At 41.7% G+C, this 21103-nt stretch overlaps 2 protein-coding genes across 7 annotated transcripts in view; both read left to right on the top strand.

Annotated features, from left to right (window-relative positions):
* Positions 1-4595, top strand: part of LOC142951519 (guanine nucleotide-binding protein G(I)/G(S)/G(T) subunit beta-1) — a 30400-nt gene extending 25805 nt beyond the window's left edge. Inside the window, exons 10-11 of the mRNA XM_076093117.1 lie at positions 1869-1984; positions 2392-4595. Coding sequence (XP_075949232.1) covers positions 1869-1975 — 107 coding nt within the window. The 3' untranslated portion in view covers positions 1976-1984; positions 2392-4595. The remainder of the gene's footprint in view (positions 1-1868; positions 1985-2391) is intronic.
* A 1509-nt stretch (positions 4596-6104) lies between these two features.
* Positions 6105-20978, top strand: nadka (NAD kinase a). 6 transcript variants are annotated; one of them, XM_076093059.1, is made up of 12 exons: positions 6105-6187; positions 6887-7063; positions 9948-10031; positions 14657-14786; positions 14962-15070; positions 15328-15413; positions 15518-15620; positions 15743-15885; positions 16189-16288; positions 17248-17405; positions 17640-17722; positions 18139-20978. In XM_076093059.1, exons 1-12 carry the CDS (start codon positions 6105-6107, stop codon positions 18284-18286), a joined length of 1404 nt encoding a protein of 467 aa, XP_075949174.1. In that variant the 3' UTR covers positions 18287-20978. The 6 variants fall into 6 exon arrangements, with proteins under 6 accessions (XP_075949174.1, XP_075949203.1, XP_075949184.1 ...); XM_076093088.1 differs by having other exon boundaries at positions 6159-6297; positions 9951-10031; XM_076093069.1 differs by having other exon boundaries at positions 6159-6297.
* Positions 20979-21103: the final 125 nt, after the last annotated feature.

Raw genomic sequence — 21103 nt, 5'->3', positions numbered from 1 at the left:
TGACGTTATAATTTAGCGGTAAACAGACAGTAGATGAAGTTTAAACATAAGAAATGTGGAGAACTGATCTATAGCTCGGTTTCAGCTCTCCTGTTTTGTACACCTCTGTGCACCTGGTGAGTTCCCTGAAGCATGTTGAGTGTGTATACTGAAACATGAATTACAGATTTATAAAACAGACTTTTTGTTGTATGGACCTTCACAGATTGAAAACGTACTCATTAGTTTGGCTTTGATCTGTCGTGACTCCCTTTTAAAATGCCACATCAGAAATACGGTTAAGCTAGAAAGGTGAACTCTGTAGAGAGCAAATCTCGGCCAGGTGTGTCTGCACCGACCACTGCTGTATCAATGCAACCGATCATTGGCTGACTCCTCGTCTAATCGCGTCTTAAAACACACTTCATTTCAAAACTCAAAAAACGAGCAGCAATGTGTGCGAGCTATCGGCTCGAAGTGGTCGTATAGCAGCAGCTGAGTGGCAGTGCTGACTCAGCAGTGTGTGTACTGGTAGCTGTTAGCCAAACACACATAGCCAAAACAATAACTAGCTGCCCGTACTGCCCGGTGGGGGTTTAGAGTTGTGAGGGAGGAGCCAGCAGGCAGTCAATGGCCGTATTAAACAGTCAATAAAAGATGTTTTTTGAGAAAGTGTGAGTCACTGCAACCACGACGGGTCCTTGAGCATGCGGCCAATAACTGGCAACCAACCCAAAATGTTGAGCAGTTTGCTGCAGCAGAATGCAAGATTAGCCGTGGACAGACACAGAGGTGCAAGCTCACTCACTCACTCACTCACTCACTCACGGACTCAGGCACGCGACTAGCCGCATGACCCTCCTGGCATACATTATAATAACAATAATGATAATAATTTTTACATCATGAAGGCAACAGAACATTTCCAAAACATAGTTATGAAAAGTTTGCTGAGTATTATTACCAGTCAGGAGAAGCATAGAAGAAAGCTTTGAAGGCACTGAATCCAGCCGGCCAGCCAGAGGTTCAAGAACACCTGGTTGGAAGTGAGACGCTGTCGTACAACAACTCCTGCCTGGCTGCTTCACAAGTTGCAGCTTTATGCTTGTTGAAAAAGAACCTCACATGACATCTGGACTAGCGTTTGGAACACAGCGACAGAAAGCAAAAGGGAAATAAGTTGTGATCATACAAAAGTTAGCTGTTTGGTCATCGCACTAAATGTTACACTAAACATCAAAGGCCTTTTTCTTTAAACTCAAGTAGGATAACATTTAGAATGCAGGACTTTTACTTACTTTACTATCTGAGTTCTTCTTCTTCAACTTCTTTCCAGTTTGATTTTGATGTTAGCTGTTTGATATTGATAATAAGTCAAAGCGGGATAAGATGTGTTTTGTTGTTCCACAGTATAGAAGGCATTAATATATATATCTGGAGAGCAGCCGGCGCCCCCGCGGAGGCATGAATACTTTACAGCTATTGATCGTATAGTGGGTCAGGGATCAGACGAGGCCCACATCTCAGCAGGCCATTTCAAATGCACACACACACACACACACACACACTATTATATTTGATCCATTGGTGGGTGGAATATTGATTACCAGCATCAGGTCAGTATCAGCCTTCAATAAGTCTAACCTGAATATATCCTGCTCTTTGTGTTTTGAACCAAACAACGGAAACATATCGGGTGTCATGACGACAAATGCCCTGAAACCTTCTTCCCCATCTTCCACTTTTAAGAACAGTCATTTAGAAATAATGAATTTACTGTTTTGTCACTTGCACTACAATGAGTTTGTTAGCCACGTCCATCCTAGATGGTGGCATTGATCAGACAGAGCAGGTGTGTTTCCGTGTCTCAGCCTCTGGTGTCTCTGCAGGTGTCCTGGCTGGTCACGATAACCGGGTGAGCTGCTTGGGTGTGACCGACGACGGCATGGCCGTGGCAACAGGGTCCTGGGACAGCTTCCTCAAGATCTGGAACTAGAGTCTGAAGGTAAACGAAGGGCTGAGGAATGTTCAGTGATGTGTGAGGTTTGAACCTCATCTAGAGTTTGTATTGACTGCCATCTGGAGGTTGGGAATGAAGGTGCAACATATAAAACCAAGAGAGGAGCCAAACATAATATCACATCAGCTGTTATTAATCCTGTTGGATGTCTTTTTACGATGCCTTTTCTTGTTCACATAGCTTCAAACATTTCTTGTCATATTGTTTTGGACATTGAATTTGAACACAAACACGATTAAAATGTAGTAAAGTTAGCAGTTTTTGTCTGATGAGCGATTACAAATATTCACACATGATCAGCCCTGAATTTAATGATTTTACCGTGCGGTGGCCAATGAGTCATTTACCTGAATAATGATAATCATATTTTTTTTTTCTTTGTTTGTCTCCAGATGGCGTCTGGACTCCAACGTTGAGTGGAAGACCATTCCAACATCACAATGTTCAATTTTATTGCATATCCAATCTTTTCAAAAACACCATGATACTGACTCCAAAACACCCCAAAAATCTATCAAGGGCAAAAATTCTCTCCCTCTCTCTCTCTCTCTCTCTCTCTCTCTCTCTCTCTCCCCCCTTCTCATTTGAAAGAGCACAATTGTCTGTCACTCATTTAGCTACAAAAAAATACAAAGCTTGAGGGATTTAGTGGAGGGGAAACTTGTGCATTCCTCCCATGACCATGGTCTGGTATTGTAGTAAGCCACCTCCAAGCAAACATGTCCTGCGTCCTCATTCCACACAGGTCTGAGTGAAGGTTAGTACATGACGGTGATCGAACTCTTACGAGCTTTTTGGCAATGTTTCTTTTTTTCTTTTCTTTTTTTTTTCTGTTGGAGAGAAGTAGATCAGTGAACTGTCAGTTAATGTTTAAAATGAGGATCAAAGCTTTGTTTTATTTCCTTGTCTTTACACATTTTAGAGAATGTTATTAAGTTTAAAACTAGAAGAACCTCCAGATCATGTCATTTTAAATCCAGCTTTATCCCGTTGGAGAACAAAGTGAGAGAATTGAGCTTCAACAGGGAGTCCTCAAGCCACTTCTGGCCCTTCTGTATATTTAGTCCCATGATACTTTTACCATTTCTTTTTTTCCAGTGTAGTCCACAAATCTTTGTTTGCACAAAAATTAAACTTTGCATATATAGAATAAAAAGTTAACTAACCAAGCACATGCTGTTTATGATGATGAATGCTCGTTTTTAAAACGAGAAACAAACACACAAAAATACAAAACCCATTTTAACCATTCTTACACCTTTTTGTCTGGCGACAGTGTAGAATAATTAAATGAAGATTAACCCATTGGATCATAATCCACCCCGCCCCTCCTTTTTTTTATTCATTTTTTTTCCTCCTTTAATTTGGTTTGGTTCCCCCTGGTTTCTGTTGCCCGTGGTTGGGACCGGTGGTGTGAGTTGGTCGGGTAGGGAGTACCTCCACTTTAGCCCGGTTGCAATCCGGACGTTTCTCTTTTAACAGAGGTGCCCATTCTGTGCTTGGAAATGCAGTTACTACTCTGTGAATGACATGTTGTATAAATCAATGTTTGAAAATAATGATATTGAAACTTTTTAAGTTAAAAATGAAAAAAAAAAGATTTTGGTTGTCTGCCATGGGTGGGTTATCTCTTAGAATCGCATGCTGTAGAATTGCTTAAAAAGGTGCATATGGAATTAAGTCCTTTGATGTTTTTCTTTAAGAAAATAACCTGTTGAATATATCAATACAATGGTATTTATATTTTTCTTTTCCTTTTTTTTTTTTTTTTTTTTTTTATTTTTTTTTTTGGCTACTCCGTGCATACATGATTCAACTAAAATGTCAAAGCTATGCACTTGAGAAGCAAACCCTGCAACATAAACGGTTACTTGGTCCATACTTGGGAGGGATTCCACACATTTAAGAAGTAACGTAAATGTTAAAATTGTACACACATGCATACGTACATTCATTCACCCAAACATACACAATCTCAAATGGAACAAATTGTCATTCCTTCTGTAGCAAACAAAATTCCACTTACAAAGAAAAACATTTTATAACAGGTTTTTTTCTGTCCTTTAATAAAAAATGAAAAAAAAAATCTTGCAGCATCTGAATGGCAGAACTTTCTGTTGTTCCCTTCTCCTTGTAAACAGAGGCGCTCTTTCTTTAGCAGTAGTGACATTTTTTTCCATTCTGTTTTTTTCTCTGCGACATTCTGTACAAAAAAAATGTGCTGTAATTGTGCGTTAGGCCTGGAGTTGGCAAAAAATAAAATGAAATAAAAAATATTAAAAATTAATTAAATTCCCTTTTCCTTTTCTCTCTTTCTCCATCAAATAACTGTAGAGCTCTGCACCCCCACTCTTCCCTTTTCACCTTTTGTATTTAATTTTAAAGTCAGTCAGTGTACAACCGAAAGCTGGATGCAAGATAGAAACTATATTAAAATGTACTGTTATTTAAGATGTAATAAAAAGCAGTTTGAGATGACCTGTGTTGAGTGTGATTCACTTAGAGCGGTTACCACTGAAGCTAGAATGTTGCAGACTGTTTGGTTTCCCTGTAATTATGTTCAAGTCAAATAAACAATTTCTTATCCACTGTTGAATCAGCCTGGCTTCTCTGTACAGTCATAGTTACTCTCCTACATGCAGTTTGTTCCTTTGCACCGAGTATAAAGGGACGCCTCACAGTCCTGTTTGTATTTGTAGTTATTGTGAGGATAGAAATTAAAACTGCAGACTGTGGCCATCAACTTGTGATGTGACAAATACAGAAGCTACATACTGTATGCTCACGCTTAGCGAGCACAACTTCTGAGATCTACACGTCTCTTGGAAATACTACCTGATCTTTGTACACCTATTGCACATAAGTATGAAATACAATGAGGGATTTAATATTGATTTAATGTGATTTAACCATAATACATACAGTAATCAAAAATTCTGGTTAAAGTTAGTGTGAGGAAGTTTAAAAGGGTTATGAAGCAGTCTCAATTTAATACTGATGCCTCTATATGGTCTATTTAAACAAGCTATTTCTATATCGTTATTCTTGGTGCTTGTCATCGTTGCCACCGGGTCAGAGTCCACGCGAACTCTGATGAAATCATACAGATTCACCAGAAAGTCCTTCAGTGTGGCTCCACAGGTCCCCGCTGGGAGTCCCAGGCCGTATTGCTGGGCCTGCTGGAGGGAAGGGAGGCCTGGATAACCAGGGCTGAGGGGGGGGCAGACTGTCGGACCACGCAAAATTATGAGAATTCTAATGAATATCACTGAACTGGGTTTATGATTCACTATTTGAAACCTTTATTGATGAATGGCTGATAGATGATTACCTTTTAAAAGGTAAAATACTTTTTTTCTACAAAAAAAAGGTCCCATATATCATGCCTGTAAGGGGAAATACATGTATTGTATTGCACTTTAAATTTAAAAAGCTTTATTCCAAAGGTTTGGTGGATGAATACACTAAATGAACAACCATGAAGTGGTAGATTTGTGTGCAATGAGCCAGACAGTGGCGCTATCACATTGTGGTTAACAGGCTGGGCCATAACTTCTTTACTGTATACCCCACGTCCCCGAGTCAGATTCCCATGGGCCAACAGGGGGCCAGCACTGGATTTGATTTTTGCCCCCAAGCAAGGTAATTCTGGCCATGCACAGCAGTTAGACCACAATCAGTCCAATTGCATCATTGTCCAGATGGAATCACTATTCAGACAAACTGTAAAAAGTTCCAATTGCCACTTTGGGATGATTTGACGTGTTGATAGATATATAGAAGGGACTCAATTAGCTTTCCTTCATTTTAAATGTAGAGTTATAAATTAACAATTGAGTAATGTATAGGCATTTAAATACATGAAAGCACAAGAGAAACATCTCTATTCGTTATATCATAAAATAATAATAATCGTTATAACACGATGACCGTACAAACAATATAGTGAATTCAAGTGCTTTCCAAGCTCACTAATTAAGCCTGTGAAATTATACTTCTTTGTCATAATGTAATTACATCGTTATTTAGTTCCCTCTGATACAATCATAAAGTTATATATACTGGTCATCCTGACCCTTCGGTCGGTCTGGAGAAGTCGTCCAACATGACGTCGGCGAGGAGAGAGCCTGTGATTGGTCGGCCCGTATCAGGAAGCGATGAGCTGACTGTTGACAGGTCTCTTGCAGAGTAAGATGGTGTAGCAGTGTTTTCGAATGAAATAATGGCGAGGCTTTGATCCAACGGCAGTTTGCTGCGCTCCTAATTTGTGTCGTCCCCTGTAACGCTGTGGGTGAAAGGTATTGTTTGCAACAGAAGTGAACGACATCACGCTTTGTGTTGAGCATGCCCAACTGCTAGCTTAGCTCGCTAACTAGCTTAACACTAGATTAGTTGGCTCACTGTTGAATCTTCTGCCATCTGGACCCGTCACCATTCATCCGCTTAACAGTCATGAATGTGGTAGTGGAGGTCTTGTCGTACCGAGCGTTGATAAACCATTCGACATTTGGGATATTACTAACTTAGTAGGCTAACGTTAACCGTTAGCTAAACTAGCTTTAGTGACAACGAGACTGCTTGCCTTACGCAGCCGCTTAATAATTATTAACCTGTATGTAGCTAAGTTACAGCTACGTTAGCTAACCTATTTATCCAGCTGGTTAGCCAACGGTAACCTCACATGACGGAACTCGGCAAAACCTCATTACTCAACTGACTTCATAATCTCTGCTATTGTGCTGCCACTTGACTTGCACAACTTTAGAGTTTCTCTGCTAAAAAAAAAAGAAATTGGGTAACGTTACAACTTTATTTCGAGTTACACAAGTTGAGCTGACCGGAAGTGATTTGACTCGAGCTTCATTAATACTTGACGTGCCTCGTCAGGTTAGTTGCAGCCTGGCTGTCAGAGATGGACGGTGGAGAGGAGGTGCGAGTGGAAGCTGCCCCGCACTGCTGCTCCACCTGTGATGGGGGGGAGGTCGCCGGACGCAGCTTGGCTCGACGCAGTAGGAAGACCCGCAGCCTGAGCACCTCCTCCGCCGGCTGCTCCTCCGACTACAGGTGGGTGTTGACCACGGGGCCCACACATTATGTGATATGGGCATGGGTTGTCTTTACCTGGTTTTACAGGCTGCCTGCATTACACTGAAGTGATGTCATTTTCTGAACTTACCAGACTGTTCTAGTATTTCTGGTTACCTCTTAAAGTCAATGTTCTTGTTTTTAATGGGTTTTTGGCTAGAGGCCTGAAATAAGGTTTCTGGTTAATACAAGCTTAAGAGATTGTTACGGTTTGTTCTACAATATAGAATGTCATTAAATACCAGTCTTGAAGCTTTTACGTGTCTTAAAAAAAAGGCAGCTGCTATCAAGTAAATAAATGTAACTAGAGCACGTCATCATGCTGACTGCACCTTCACAGCCTCATTGTATATCCTCGCTCTCATGCAACCCACGGTGTAGTTTGTGTACAGCCCATGTTAGTTGTTGTCAGCCGATTGCAGTCAGTCACGCTTCACGCGTGTGGAACCAGCAGTCAGTGTCTCACTGGCCTTGTCTGAACTAAGCTTTGAGCAGCCATGCCTGGATTTGATGCAGCTACATTTTGGTATTGTTGTTTATGATCTTTGTATGTCAGTTTCGCATACTCTCACTTGAGTGAGTAGCAATTAAGAAGCAAAGGCTACATAAGTACACACTTTCAACCTGAAACAACTTTCCTAGGTGTGGCTTGTGTTGAGCACATTGCAACAACACAATAACCTGTGGCTGTTGCCAGGGCTTCGTTTTTTTATGTTTTGTCAAGTGATGACTTACAAGAAAGAGGGAAAAGACATTGGGCTTTCCAAACATGTCCTTAAAGTACCAACCAGGATTTTTCCGGGAAATTAAATATGACTCGGAGGAAACACTTGTCCAAGATGTTGAAACGCACTCCCCGCTTTATTGAGTTCATCCTAATTTGGCAATGACTCTTGTAATGTTCATGACACTTGGCATAAAGGTCGTTGTGATGGATTTATGTAAACAAATGGCTGTTTGGCTTTTGTAATAGGGAGGTGATGAATTTGCTAGAGCTACTTTGAGCAGTGACTCATGAATACCAAACATGAGGGAAGTGGGTTGTCTTGGCTGAAAGGTGCTACGGATCCGAATCTAATTTTAGGTTAAAAGCCTGAAATAAAATGCGAGATTATTAAGACAAGCGGATCACATAAAACACATTTTAAGACGCCATCCTGGACTCTGATTCCTTTTGCCACTATTTATTGATCAATGGAAAAAATGATCCTTAGATTAATCGGTAATTGCAGTGTCAGTGTCTGGACTTATTTGTCCTTTTTGTTGATGAGCGTGTAATCAATATTCGCGTCAAGTCCAACTCCTAAGCTGACAGTTTTTTTACAGGAAACCTGTAAATATGTGGAGGCTGTTTCATGGGAACTTTAAAGCTGCATTGAAACCATTTGGTCCACTAACAGGCAGGAGGACTCAGCAAACGGAGCAGCATTATCATCCCTTCCTGTTTCTGGCCTCCTGACTTAATTTAAAAAATAAAAAACAAAGGGCTAAAAGAGGCTCAAAACTCCAGAGAGCTGTGACACACATTCATTTCAGTCAGTGTTGATATGACAATATTGATGAATGCAGCTTAAAGAACCAGTAAACAGCAGATGGGGAATTCACAGAATCAGACTGCTAAGAGGATTTGTTGGCTGAGCGAGGTGGAGAAGCGTGAAGGCGTCTGTAGTCGGGAGGCCATCGTCACGGCTCAGTGTCACTGACCTTTCACCCCCCCCCCCGATGCAATCCTATTGTTTTAGCAAAACATTTTCCAGCCGTCCCTCTGTCTTTCTCTCGCTCCACCGCGCACTCGCTACGCTTGCACTACGCACTGAGCTGTTCTGACGCTACTCTTCTAGCAAAAATAACCTGGATGCAAGTGATAGCTGCAGCATAACTTTCCCCAGAGCTGTAGGGGAGACTTTTGGCTATTAATCAAGAGAGATGTCGTCTGTCATCATCTTGAGCTAAAATTAAAGAACCTGTCAAACAGCAGCAGTCAGTCAAGCTCTCTCTCTTTGTTTTTTCCGCTGACATTGGAAGACAATTGGACATTGTGCTCAGGTAGACACTTTATTTCCCCATTGGAGCTCCTTTTCTATTGGTTGCCACATTTGTAATATTGCCTTTTGAATTCCCTTGATTGTGGAATTCGCCGGTTCAGCAAAGTGATCGGCTGAAATTATCGCGATCAGGTGATTATGTAATATTTGCAACAGGCCTTGTGTTTAATGTTAATGGTTATTAAAACTGCTGGTCACTGATGCAGCATTTGTGGTGCAGGGAGGAGTGATAGAAGTGTTTGTTTTTCAGACGTTTCACAATACATGATTACCATTTACCACCGGGCCCCATTGTTCAGCACCAAAGGTCACAGGCAACATGTTTTTAACCTTATGTAATACATTGGGGTGGAGTAGTTGGTTGCCACTGTGTGACCCACAGGGTAAGAAATAACCTCATATCTGCTGACGATGCATTCAATTTGGGAAATCCTCGCGCTCACACCCTTTCTCTAAATGTCTGACTGTCACTGCGGCTTCACTTCTCTTTTTTTCTGTAAACGAGGAAATGAAAGTGGAATTTATTTGATTAGAAATCTTGCATGAAGAGGCATTTAGACATGTAGGAGTTTTAGAGACATCCATCAGCAGCATGCACTGTTCTCCAAAGGATGGGAATGTCACACTTATCTCAAATATCACAACTGAAACAAACTCAAACATGTTGTACTTCTTTTTACTGTTTGAAAAACAGCATGCCCTTTAAAGCCAGTGTGTTTTTTCTTTTCTTTAACGAATTGTACAGATGTTTGCATACTTTACCGGCAGCGTCTTGTTTCTTAAACCCGAATGTTTGCCTGTGTCGTCCTCTCTTCTAGAAGGCCTCAGTCGCTTCATGGACCAAGCCCTGTGACCACATTTGGCCCGAAGGCATGCATGCTGCAGAATCCACACACAGTGATGTAAGTCGCACAGAGCAAACGCTCTCCGCATCACAAGGAGTGTTTGTGCTTGTTTTTCTGAAGTTACGAGTCAGTGTACAACTTGTGACGGCCCTGCCTCTAACAGCAGTCGTGGCTGATTGACTGATGCGGAGCACCTGGTCCTTGAGCATAAAGCCCTACTCCAGCGTTGCTCTGGGTGCGCGGCTTGTCTCTCTGGTATACGTGGCGTGATTGCTGCCATTTGCTGCCGGTTATGTTTAGTTTTGCTGACATTACACACACTTTATCACACACGCATCCACGTTGACGTTACTGATGTTACTGACTGACACACTTCACAAAGTTAACTATTTCTTTATTTGGTTAAAATAAATACTTTACGTAACCATCATCTGTTGTGTCTTTGTCGTATTTGTCATAGCCTAGGAGCCAGGTTGTGACAAACTTTGCATCGGAGTGTCAGTTTAGTCCATGTTGCACCCAAAACTGAAGAAAGCCACTTTGCTGTTGCTTTAAGATCTTGTTGAGGCAAAACCGTCATGACTCCACCATTTTAACTACAACAATTTGCTCTCTCTGACTTTTTTTGGAAAAAGTTGAGTCTGAACTGAACTCCCCATACTACATGAATAAGTTTAAAAAAAACTTATATTCCAACAGCTCTTGTTAAAAATACAATATATTTAACATATAACAACACAGTGCCAGTGCAGCTGATTGCCAGCAGACGCTGTGAAACAAGCTGCCTGTCAATTAATGGTTTGTTCATCTCTTCATGACGGCTCATCAGACGGCTTATCCAAAATATACAGGACATGGAAATATAAAGACTCAGACGTCAGACACGCACTTCATGTTTACTTTTGTCTTGAAGTGGACAAAAAATCTGTACTTTTACAAACAGACCGAGCTTCTGAGCGTCATTGAGGCCAAGTGACTTACTTAAATTATGAAAAGCCATTCTCCCATTATTATTATTATTATTATTATTATTATTATGATTATATATCACACTGGTCTATAAGGTACTGTGTACTTCTCCTAAACTTGTTGTTTATGAGAAGCTTGTAACCTCATGAGCCCAGTCTTGCACTTAAATGTCTTAATATCCTCTTGTGTAACTTCAGAGTTAGCTAAACTCCAAACATTCCGCGCCGTATGTTACGTGTTCTTTATCTGCTTGTTTCACTGCTCTATATGAAGTATTGAAACCAAGGACGTGCTTTATGGCAGTACTAATGCATCAAATATTGTACACTTTACAGTGAATTCGGCATTATCAAGCTGTTGCAGAGCTATGACATTTGGATTGCGTTGTAGCTAGCAGCAGGTGTTCATAATAACGTGTTAAACTTTCATAAGTCCACGTAATGAGTCGGCAGACTTAGGATGGACTCGTGATGTATTTACCCGTCAGAGCTTTGTCAGACTGTTGGCCTCTTGACTCCCTTTGGCCACATTAGGTTGCTCCCGGCAACTGTTTGTTTTGGGCAGCAGCAGTAATTGAAGGATTAGCTTCTTCAAAGCTGCGGGAGGGGTTAAAAGTAGCAAAACCAGTCGATTCCCGAGCCTCTTTGTCAGGACGCTATGTCAGGACCTCATTGTTTTCACCGTGTTTGTGGGTGTGTGTGTGTGTGTGTAATCATGGCGAAATGTGTTCCTGGAGACGCCTACTATAGCGTGAACTACAACAGGGGGGTTCTGGGTAGTTTGCTAGGTGTTGATATGTCTGTCTGACTTTGGGCAGATTCTGTGACTGTGACAGTCATGTAGCTGGGGTTAAAATGAGGGCAGAGTTTGAGGATGTGCTTGCCCCCCCCCCTTTATAAACAAACACTGTGCCAACAGACTGCACACATACCGCGTTCATTGCATAATAACGGAGCCTGTCGATAACCACTTCCTCTTCCCGCAGGTCGTCAGGCAGTGTTGTCTTTTCTTGGAAATGGGTCATAAAATAAAACATTTACTTTTTCTCAAGGAAGCAAATAATCAGTTTATTTCTAATTATTGCTACTTTAATTTTGACGTTTTTTCCCATTAATTAACTGGACATCAAGCTTTATTTTTCTTTCTTTTTAAAAATATGTTGAAATGTAAACCCTAACTTGATATATCTTATCCAGTAGTACAGTGTTTATTTCATACATAGCACCTATCATCCTACGTCATTTTAGATCATTTAAGTAATTAAGTAATTCATTCTATAAATACAGAAGACTAATTGTGGTCATAGTACTTGTCACCACAGTGGATATACTAGTTTCAGGAACAGCTTTGTTGCGTGTCAGTAACTCACACCCGTCCTATCAGGAAAGTCTTTCCCTGAACTGGGCGTGTTCAGCACAGCCGAGTGGGCTGAGCCGAGATAAAGTCAATTTTAAGATGAGCGAGAGCCTTAACTCAGCAGCAGAATGCACCAGGACGGTTTAGAGTTAAGTCCTCGCTGGGACAGAAATAGCCCCAGTGGATCCATCCCGAGGGCTTGTTAGCCGATCCCGGAGCCTCGACCACACGCGCATGGAGAGAGACTCTCCTCGCTCGGCCTCTCAGACTGCCGCTGGCTGATCCGCAGCTTGACCGCGAGAAGCGAACTGACGCGGTTGCTCCACGCCGCTTCACTATGTGTGGCAATCGAGGAAGTCATTGGAGGTAGAATGAGCCGTTCCGTCAGCGCGGGCCACCAGGACAGCGTCCCGTTCTCCAGCTGAAACCCTTGAAGCGGCATCCTTTGTTACATGTGTACAGCCATGAAGTTCAACCAGTGCGTACCGCAGGACACTCCCGGCAACCTCGGCGAGAACAAAGTGTGGAAGTGGTGAGAGCAAGTTCCCCCCCATGTCTCTTTCTCAACACAGAGGATATGTTTAATGTGTTGCCAAACCAGATGATCAGAGCGCTGCACTGCCTGTGTGCTAAAACTGATGTCACGCTCCAGTGGTTCAGAAAAAGCAGGGAACTAGTTTAGGCTTTGGCTTGAATGAATGAATATTTGTCTTGGAAGTCCAGGGTTGGGCTGATGCGGCCTTTTGGAGGCTGATATGCCATATCAAGGTTCAACTGTACCCTGTCGAGCGGTGGTTGTAACGCTTCAGAAGTGTCGATGTTTGCGTGTTATCACAGGCTGGCTGTTAACAACGGCATGGCCCTGTGTTTAGGACAGAGAGGGAGGTCAGGGTGTGGATGCTTTGAGGTGGACAGAGGAGAAGCCGCTATGAATAGATCACCGCTTCAAATGCTAATGAAGTATTGCTTTTGTTTTCCTGTGTTTGTGTTGGAAAACAGGCCGGCACAGCTTTCATTTAGTCTCAATCAGGCTCACTTAAATTAGGAAGTGGTTTATTGCATTCGTACGTTTGTCTCCACCTGTGGTGCTTTTTTTTTAAAAGCCGCGAGGGAGTTCACACAATAACCTGTGCAGCCTGTCTCACTCGTATTTACTGCCTGGTGAGTAATCTGTGACAATTACAATAAGGCTGTAGTTAGTGGTGTTTTTTTAATCTTGTTTTTGATTTGACGGTTTGAGTCGATTCTGCTTTCTCGTGTTATTTGTTAGGACTGAAGGGGAACCTGCAGGATTACTGAGAATGCTGTCTGAGCATTTTAAGTACAGCGGTAGAGTCTGTTTCCACATGTGCGGCTGTTGTTGACATTCTGCTGAAACCTGTTCGCCCCGAGTAGAGATATCCCAGCCAAACAAAAAACAACCTGTACAGTAAATCACCATTAGAAGGCTAATGTGAGGGCATCAGCTGGTGTTCACAGTAAAACCCACGAAACATGAATGCAGCATTGACTTTGCAAATTGTCTCTCCAACCGCGTAGAAGCGCTTCGTGACCAGAGGGACCGAGTGTGGAGCGGAACTAAAGCTGAATGTCATGTTTATGGCTTCTGATATAATGAAATCGTTTAGTTAGGATTCACCTCCGTGACCTCCACTGATTGGTACAGCCTGTTCTAACCGTTGCTTGAAACTGTAATTCTCCACATGTGATTGGCGTAAAATGTCGTTGTGCGAGTCCGACGCTAATTTACAAGCCGTGTAAAGCGGAGCTAATGGTTGACAAGTACAGCATTGAGTGTGTTTGGGTATGTGTGCCTGCGAGCACTGAACATTTGACTCTTTAACAGTACAGTTATATATGTACAGTAATATGTACGAGAGCAGTTATCTAAGGTTTAACAATACCAAAGTCTAGGATTTAGTCTAGTTAAATCCTAGACTAGGATCCTTTGGCTATTTACAGCTTTATTTATCAAATTTCCATGTGTGTTTTTATTAGTTTCATCCCTCTGGAGTTCATCCTCACAACTCGTGGCTCTTTGCTTGCCAACTCAGAATGCCCGATGGTTTGAAGAGATATTCTCACCCTCCTTTTTATCTTCAAAACTTGCCCATTTCACAGTGTTTTCTTTTAGAAACATTGTGCCAATAATGTCCCCGACTCGCTTTGATGGGGGGGGGGGGGGGCTGTACAAAGCAGTCCTGATTATGATGAACAGTAGGACGCTTCGGTTCATTAACAGATCCTACATCAGCCACAGTCTGTGGGTTCAGCGCTCGGGTCTTTGCTGATGTAGCGGGTGCCCGTTCAGTCTGTCTTCCCCTCCTGAGGTCAAAGTTGTGTCTTTGTGTGTTCAGGCACATTCAAGACCCCGCCAGCCAACGGCTGACGTGGAACAAGCCACCGAAAAGTGTCCTTGTCATCAAGAAGATACGAGACGCCAGTCTGCTTCAGCCTTTCAAAGAGCTCTGCATATTCCTCACCCAGGTATGCCCCATGTGTACACCTACACTGTTTAATATGGTAGTGATACGTCAGTGTTTAAGGGTGGGAAGCTGCTAATGGATCAATGGGAAACCATTTTGTGGGATGCTGTCTTTCTTTCAAAGTCCTTGCTGTCAGTTGCTAATCTTGTTTTTTTGTTTTGTGTGTGTTGTTGTAGGTGAAAGACTTGATTGTTTATGTGGAAAATAAAGTTCTGGAGGACCCAGCCATCTCAGACGATGAAAACTTTGGGGCCATTACAAAGAAATTCTGCACTTTCAGAGACGGTATGAAAACCAGCCATCTTTGCTATGACTGTATGCACACTATAATATATATATATATATATATATATATATATATATATATATATATATATATATATATATATATATATATATATATATATATATATATATATATATATATATATATATATATATATATATATATATATATATATATATATATATATATATATATATATATCAGTCAGGAGCTTAGATGAGATAATTAAAAGGCTTATTGTCTTTATATTTCCCAGATCTTGATGACATTTCCAATCGCATAGACTTCATCATCTGTCTTGGTGGAGATGGAACTTTGCTTTATGCGTCTTCGCTCTTCCAGGTATTCAGCCTCATTCCTCCTGTCACTCTAAAAACAGCCTTCATGTGCTCTTTACATTTACTGGTATGACACTACAGTGCTCTCCTTCCTTTGTTTACTTATAGGAGAGTGTTCCACCAGTTATGGCCTTTCACCTGGGCTCCCTGGGATTCCTGACACCCTTCAAATTTGACACCTACCAGTCTCAGGTCACCCAAATTATTGAAGGTAGTGAGTGTTCTCCAACCTCTGTCTTTCTACAGCTCTTGTTCTGTTTGCCAAAAGCACACATGCTCCAGTTTTCATAAACAAAAGACACTTCATATATTTGTATGTGGTGTGTACTGTAGGTAATGCTGCCATCGTCCTGCGAAGTCGCTTGAAAGTGCGGGTGCTGAAGGAGAACTGCGAGAAGAAGGCCAGAGTTGACGAAAACTGCATCATCCTGACTAACGGGGACATTGAAAGCAGCCGGAAAGCCGCGCAGTATCAGGTAATATCTGCAGCCAATGGGGAGCTCGCTCCGCACTGTAAACCTGACCAACCAGCTAAGCCATGTGCTTACAATATAATGATTCACTCGACTTCTCCCCCCGATGCTTTTCGGCGGGTAACATGTTGTTAAAGAACCACAAACGTAAACACTGTCGTCAGCTCCATGACAAGAAATGCAGCTCTGACTGCAGGTATGAGGTTACTACTCGATAATAACACAAGTATGAGCGAGAGCGTGAGCGTGTAGATCAGGTGCTGGTGGTGTTTACGACAAACTGGTGAACCTGTGACTGCGTTTCAGGTACTGAACGAGGTGGTGGTGGACAGAGGACCCTCCTCGTATCTCTCCAACGTCGACCTCTTCCTGGATGGACACCTCATCACCACAGTGCAGGGAGACGGTGAGTGATGTTCAGCCGCGAAATCTGAGCGCTTGCATGGGGTCGGTGTAGTGTGTGCCGTATACCACCACCATTTAACAATGTGTAACTGAATTAGATCAGTTGTTGTGTGGCGTTCCCCAGCTGAGTGGCGAGCCGTGCTCTCTGAGTGAAACCGGTCCGACAGCCCAAACAACACGCTCTGCAGATAGAGCAACCTTTATTCTCCTTCACCTTCCAGCAAGCATTGCATTTTATACTGAAGCTTCTAAACATGTTTTCGTTGCGTTCATTCAAAAGACAAAAACACTACTTGACATTGCAGCATATAAAACCAGTTGCATTTGAATTCTTTGGCTCGCACAGTGAAACTGCAGGTTGCAGGAGGTTCATGTAGCTTCATGATTACACATTTCATCTGCAATCCTAACTGCATGTAACACATTCACATGGTGGGTTCATTTTGTATATTAGTTTACAAATGTATCCATCATGTGGGTTGATGTATAAAACAAGAATAAGGCTCTGCACACGCTCTCATCGAATTCCATGTTCTGATGAAAACTGTCAACGTGGGAGCTCAACTACAACATGTAGCCTTTTTAAGAATGTGATATAGAAGTATAATGAATGTCCTGTAGTAGTATTGTTGGAAAAACACACACTGTATATGTTTTTGCAAGTGTTCACTTCCTGTTGGAATGTTGATGCATAAATTCTAAATTAGTGCTAAAACAATTACTAGATTAATTGCAAAGGTGATTGAGTATACTTTTGATATTCAGTCCATAGTTTCTCCGTATGATGAAAGAATTAAATCTATTCATCAAAATTATAATGACAATATTTGTCTCTGGTCTAGAGTGTAAGTGTGAGATTAAGGTGTATTTCTATTCTACATAGACATTTGTTTTTGTGCCATATTAAACCTACGTGACGTGGTATCGTGCCATAACTCTGTGTCTCTGTGTCCCCCTCAGGTGTGATAGTATCTACACCCACCGGTAGTACAGCGTATGCAGTGGCAGCAGGAGCCTCCATGATCCATCCCAACGTGCCAGCCATCATGATCACCCCCATCTGCCCTCACTCGCTCTCCTTCAGACCCATCGTGGTGCCCGCCGGGGTGGAGCTCAAGGTATCGACACCAACTGTTTGAGTCACTTTAGGAAGTGGTTTGTTTTGCACTGGCTTTTACCAAATATGGTGCATATGATATCACCTGCAAGTGCTACTACAACAACTACTACATGAACTTAAAGATATATTTTGATGATTAAAAAAAAGAGAGTATATTTATTGAGCATTGAGGACAATAAAACAACCTTTGTCTTTTCTGTGACTTTTCTGCACCCTTTGCTTGACTTGTTAGATAATGCTGTCACGTGACGCAAGAAACACAGCCTGGGTGTCATTTGACGGAAGAAAGAGACAAGAGATCTGCCACGGAGACAGGTTAGTCCGCATAACGAGCTGGTCATCGCACCTCAGACAATGAGACTCCGCACTAGATAACGAGTTTAACGCTCAGCTGCCTCAACCCTGCCCGGCTTTGTTACGTAACCGTATCAACCCGCTTAACAGGCGTGAGCCGAGGAGTTTACCACACCTCAGATCCATGTTTTTCCTTTAGGTAACTCATTCAGAGAACACCTTCCTGGTTCTGCCATTGTTTATGAGTCACCGAAGCAGACTTAGACAAATACCCAGTTTTGCTTCAGGAGGAAGTTGCGTTGCTGTATCTGATGTCAACACCTCCTCTTTTGTTTGTTCAATTGATTGCACGTACCTGGACTTCTCCTTCTTGTTCGGCCTGCAGCGATTGTGACATAAAACCTGGTTCTTTTTCTTTTTTTCCATCCTTGTTCTAGTATTACCATCACCACTTCCTGCTTCCCTGTTCCCTCCATCTGTTTCCGGGACCCGGTCAATGACTGGTTCGAGAGCCTGGCCCAGTGTTTGCACTGGAATGTGAGGAAGAAGCAGAACTACCTTAGCTCGGAGGACGAGGAGTTCTGAAGGCACGGGGGGGGGGTGCATCTTCAAAGTCTCGAGGACTCCTTAGTCTTGGTTTTAGCTCGACTGTGCTCTGTGCCGTTTTGTCTTTAATGGATAGGTCTCACCAAACTCCATTCAGAATCGCCTGTCGTAATAACGTTGCCCAGAACATTGACAAAAACCTCAAATCACTATTGTAAAATTATATTTAATCATTTTAGTTATTTTATAGTAACAGTTTTATTTATTTCATAGTTTTTATTTCATATGGCCCTTTTTCAAAAGTCTGTCTTCACTCTTGGTGAGACTGGAGTTGTCACAGCCTCGTCATCCCTCAGCCTGTCACCCAAAATCCTCCCGACAAGCTTTACTTACAACAGCTACCAAATTATGACGCTAGCTCGCGTTAGCTAGAGTAGAGTTTTGAGTCTCTTCCCTAACCCGATTGGGCCGGACCTGATCTGCCGGGTTCGGCTGTATTTTGTCACAATTTGTTACCCCACTGAAGACGCGCGCCCAATCATCGCTCTACGCTAGAGCAACAACGATGCCAAAGTCATTTAGAATCAAACACCGAGCTGCAGCACTCGCACCTCTAGGTTCTCTCGTAGGTTCGGATTATTACTCATCAAAGTGGAAAGCCAGTGCTAACGGCAGCTGCTAGCTTAATTTACATAACTCTGCGGAGAGTGAAGGGAAGCTTATCTACAGTCTATTGGGTGAACGGTGAGGAGGCGGAGACTGGTGAAAACGCCACTCTTGAATGACGACATTTTTGTGTAATTTATTTAAAAAAATGATAGACATATACAAGCAACATTTGAAAATGGGTATTTTGAGATACAATTAAATGAATAAAAAAAATCCTATGGAAATAACTTTTCATAAAGAAATGTATTCTTTTCACAATATTGGACACTTGTTGCCTAATCGAGCTACTCAGAGAACCGGGGTTACACAAGTAACCTAGCAGCGTTTTTATTTTAGGGGTATGCAGCATTAATGATTCTCTGCTCAGGTAGTCATGACTCCACTCTATCGTTACATAGTTATTAATATCCTTTAATAAGTCTGTAGAATACCCCAGAAGATATTCTGTCATGTTCTAATGTGTAAGCACGTTAAAATGGTGACGATCTGAATGGAGTTTGGTCCCACTATTTGTCCAGGATTGTCTCTGTGTTTTCCTTCTGCGTTCCTTACAAACTGGCCTTTTGAAATCAAAAAGCAGTTTGAAGAGATGGTGTTTCTACTAGTAATCAGAAGGAAATGCAAGGCTTGCACTAAAGCTCTGAACGTCGGTTGTGAATGGCAGTTATTGCATTACTCTCGATGGTCTGCTTTGGCACTTTTTACTCTGCAAAACAGACCAGATGGACGGCAGGGACACATCGACTACTTTATAAACCACAAGTTAGCTACTTCAGTAGAGGTTACAGATTTTCTTAAATATTCTAAAACATCTGTTAAATCAAACTTACCTGAATTATGTTAATCAAATCAGGAGAAACTGATGTAATATCATGAATTTATGACAAATAATGTCTTACACATTTTGTTTTTTTTTGCATCTTGGGGGCGGGGGGGCAGATTTACAGTACATCTACTTGGCAATAGTGACCCAAATGTACAGACTGTGCCTTAAACACTGGTATCATTAATTTATGAAAGTCATTTTTCAAGGTTTACGTCATTGTGATGATGCGATCGCACAGATGTGTGATTTGTGCATTTCCATTGCAGCCACTTGCTGACTGCTGTCTTTGCTGTCGGCTGCACACGACACTTGATCGGCTATTTGGGTTCTTTAGTAGGTGTCGCATAATCTCTGTTCCGCTGTCACGTAGTCAAGAATGCAGGAAGATGATATTCATTCCAGTTCCCATTTCTTCAGTGTCTTTTTAACGTCTGTTTTTAAGCCATAGCTGAACTCTGTAGGTTTTATAGACCGATGGCTGTGGGTGATCTAAAGGTTCTGTCTATGTTTTTCAGACTTTCTTCAGTTTGCTACAACTCTGCCAACTGTGTAGTCTTTGCTGAAAACGTGTGGCCTCCCGTACATATCTCTTCACGTATGTTTTTCTAGATGTTAATATATATACATTTATAAATTGGCTCAGCAAATTGTGTCCGATGGAAGACGTGGTGTCACCTGTTACTCAAGTGGACCAGCTAAGCTCTGAAAGGCAATCATTCCTTTAACTCTGAGTATATATGTATATATTGTGATGCTTGAAGATGTATTTTGTAAAGTCAATATGTTTATTAATCCGTTTACAATGCATCATTGCTGAAAATAAATCTATTTGATACTTTTTTTACATTAATAAGCGCTATAATTAATTATTTTTGTCGACCAATAAGTCTGGCTCTAATTTTTCAAAAGCTTGTAATACATCAGAAGGATTTGTAGAACAGTGAAATACTTATACATTCAAAATGCTTTCCAGGACAACTTGAAATCTCTGTGTCAAAACCGATGATGGAAAAGGATGCGGTTTGTTTCCAGTGTTGAACTGTTGAGCCTCACTGAACCCCAGTTCTGCAAAAGAAAAAGGCTTTTACTTCTATTTTCTATGAAGCATCGTCATCGCTCTCTCAAAGTGCTTTTCACTTTTGTAACTCTTGACTTTTATATTTATGTATGTTTGTTTCTAATATGAATCATTTTTTTTTTTTCAGAGCGCTTTAATAAACAGAAAATGTAACTAGGGAGTGTGTATCCTCCTGTTTGATCATCGTGCTTCACTCCTGAAACCAGTCCTTGGGTTCATGTTTGCTTTAAATCATGGAAATGTGGTGGAAGTCGTGCAATATCCACGAAAAAACTAGTTCCCT

The sequence above is a fragment of the Anarhichas minor genome, unplaced genomic scaffold (assembly GCF_050575085.1).
Source record: "Anarhichas minor isolate MPS153535 unplaced genomic scaffold, ASM5057508v1 ptg000003l, whole genome shotgun sequence".
Classification (NCBI taxonomy): Eukaryota; Metazoa; Chordata; class Actinopteri; order Perciformes; family Anarhichadidae; genus Anarhichas; species Anarhichas minor.
This window is presented reverse-complemented; position numbering and strand designations above follow the sequence as displayed.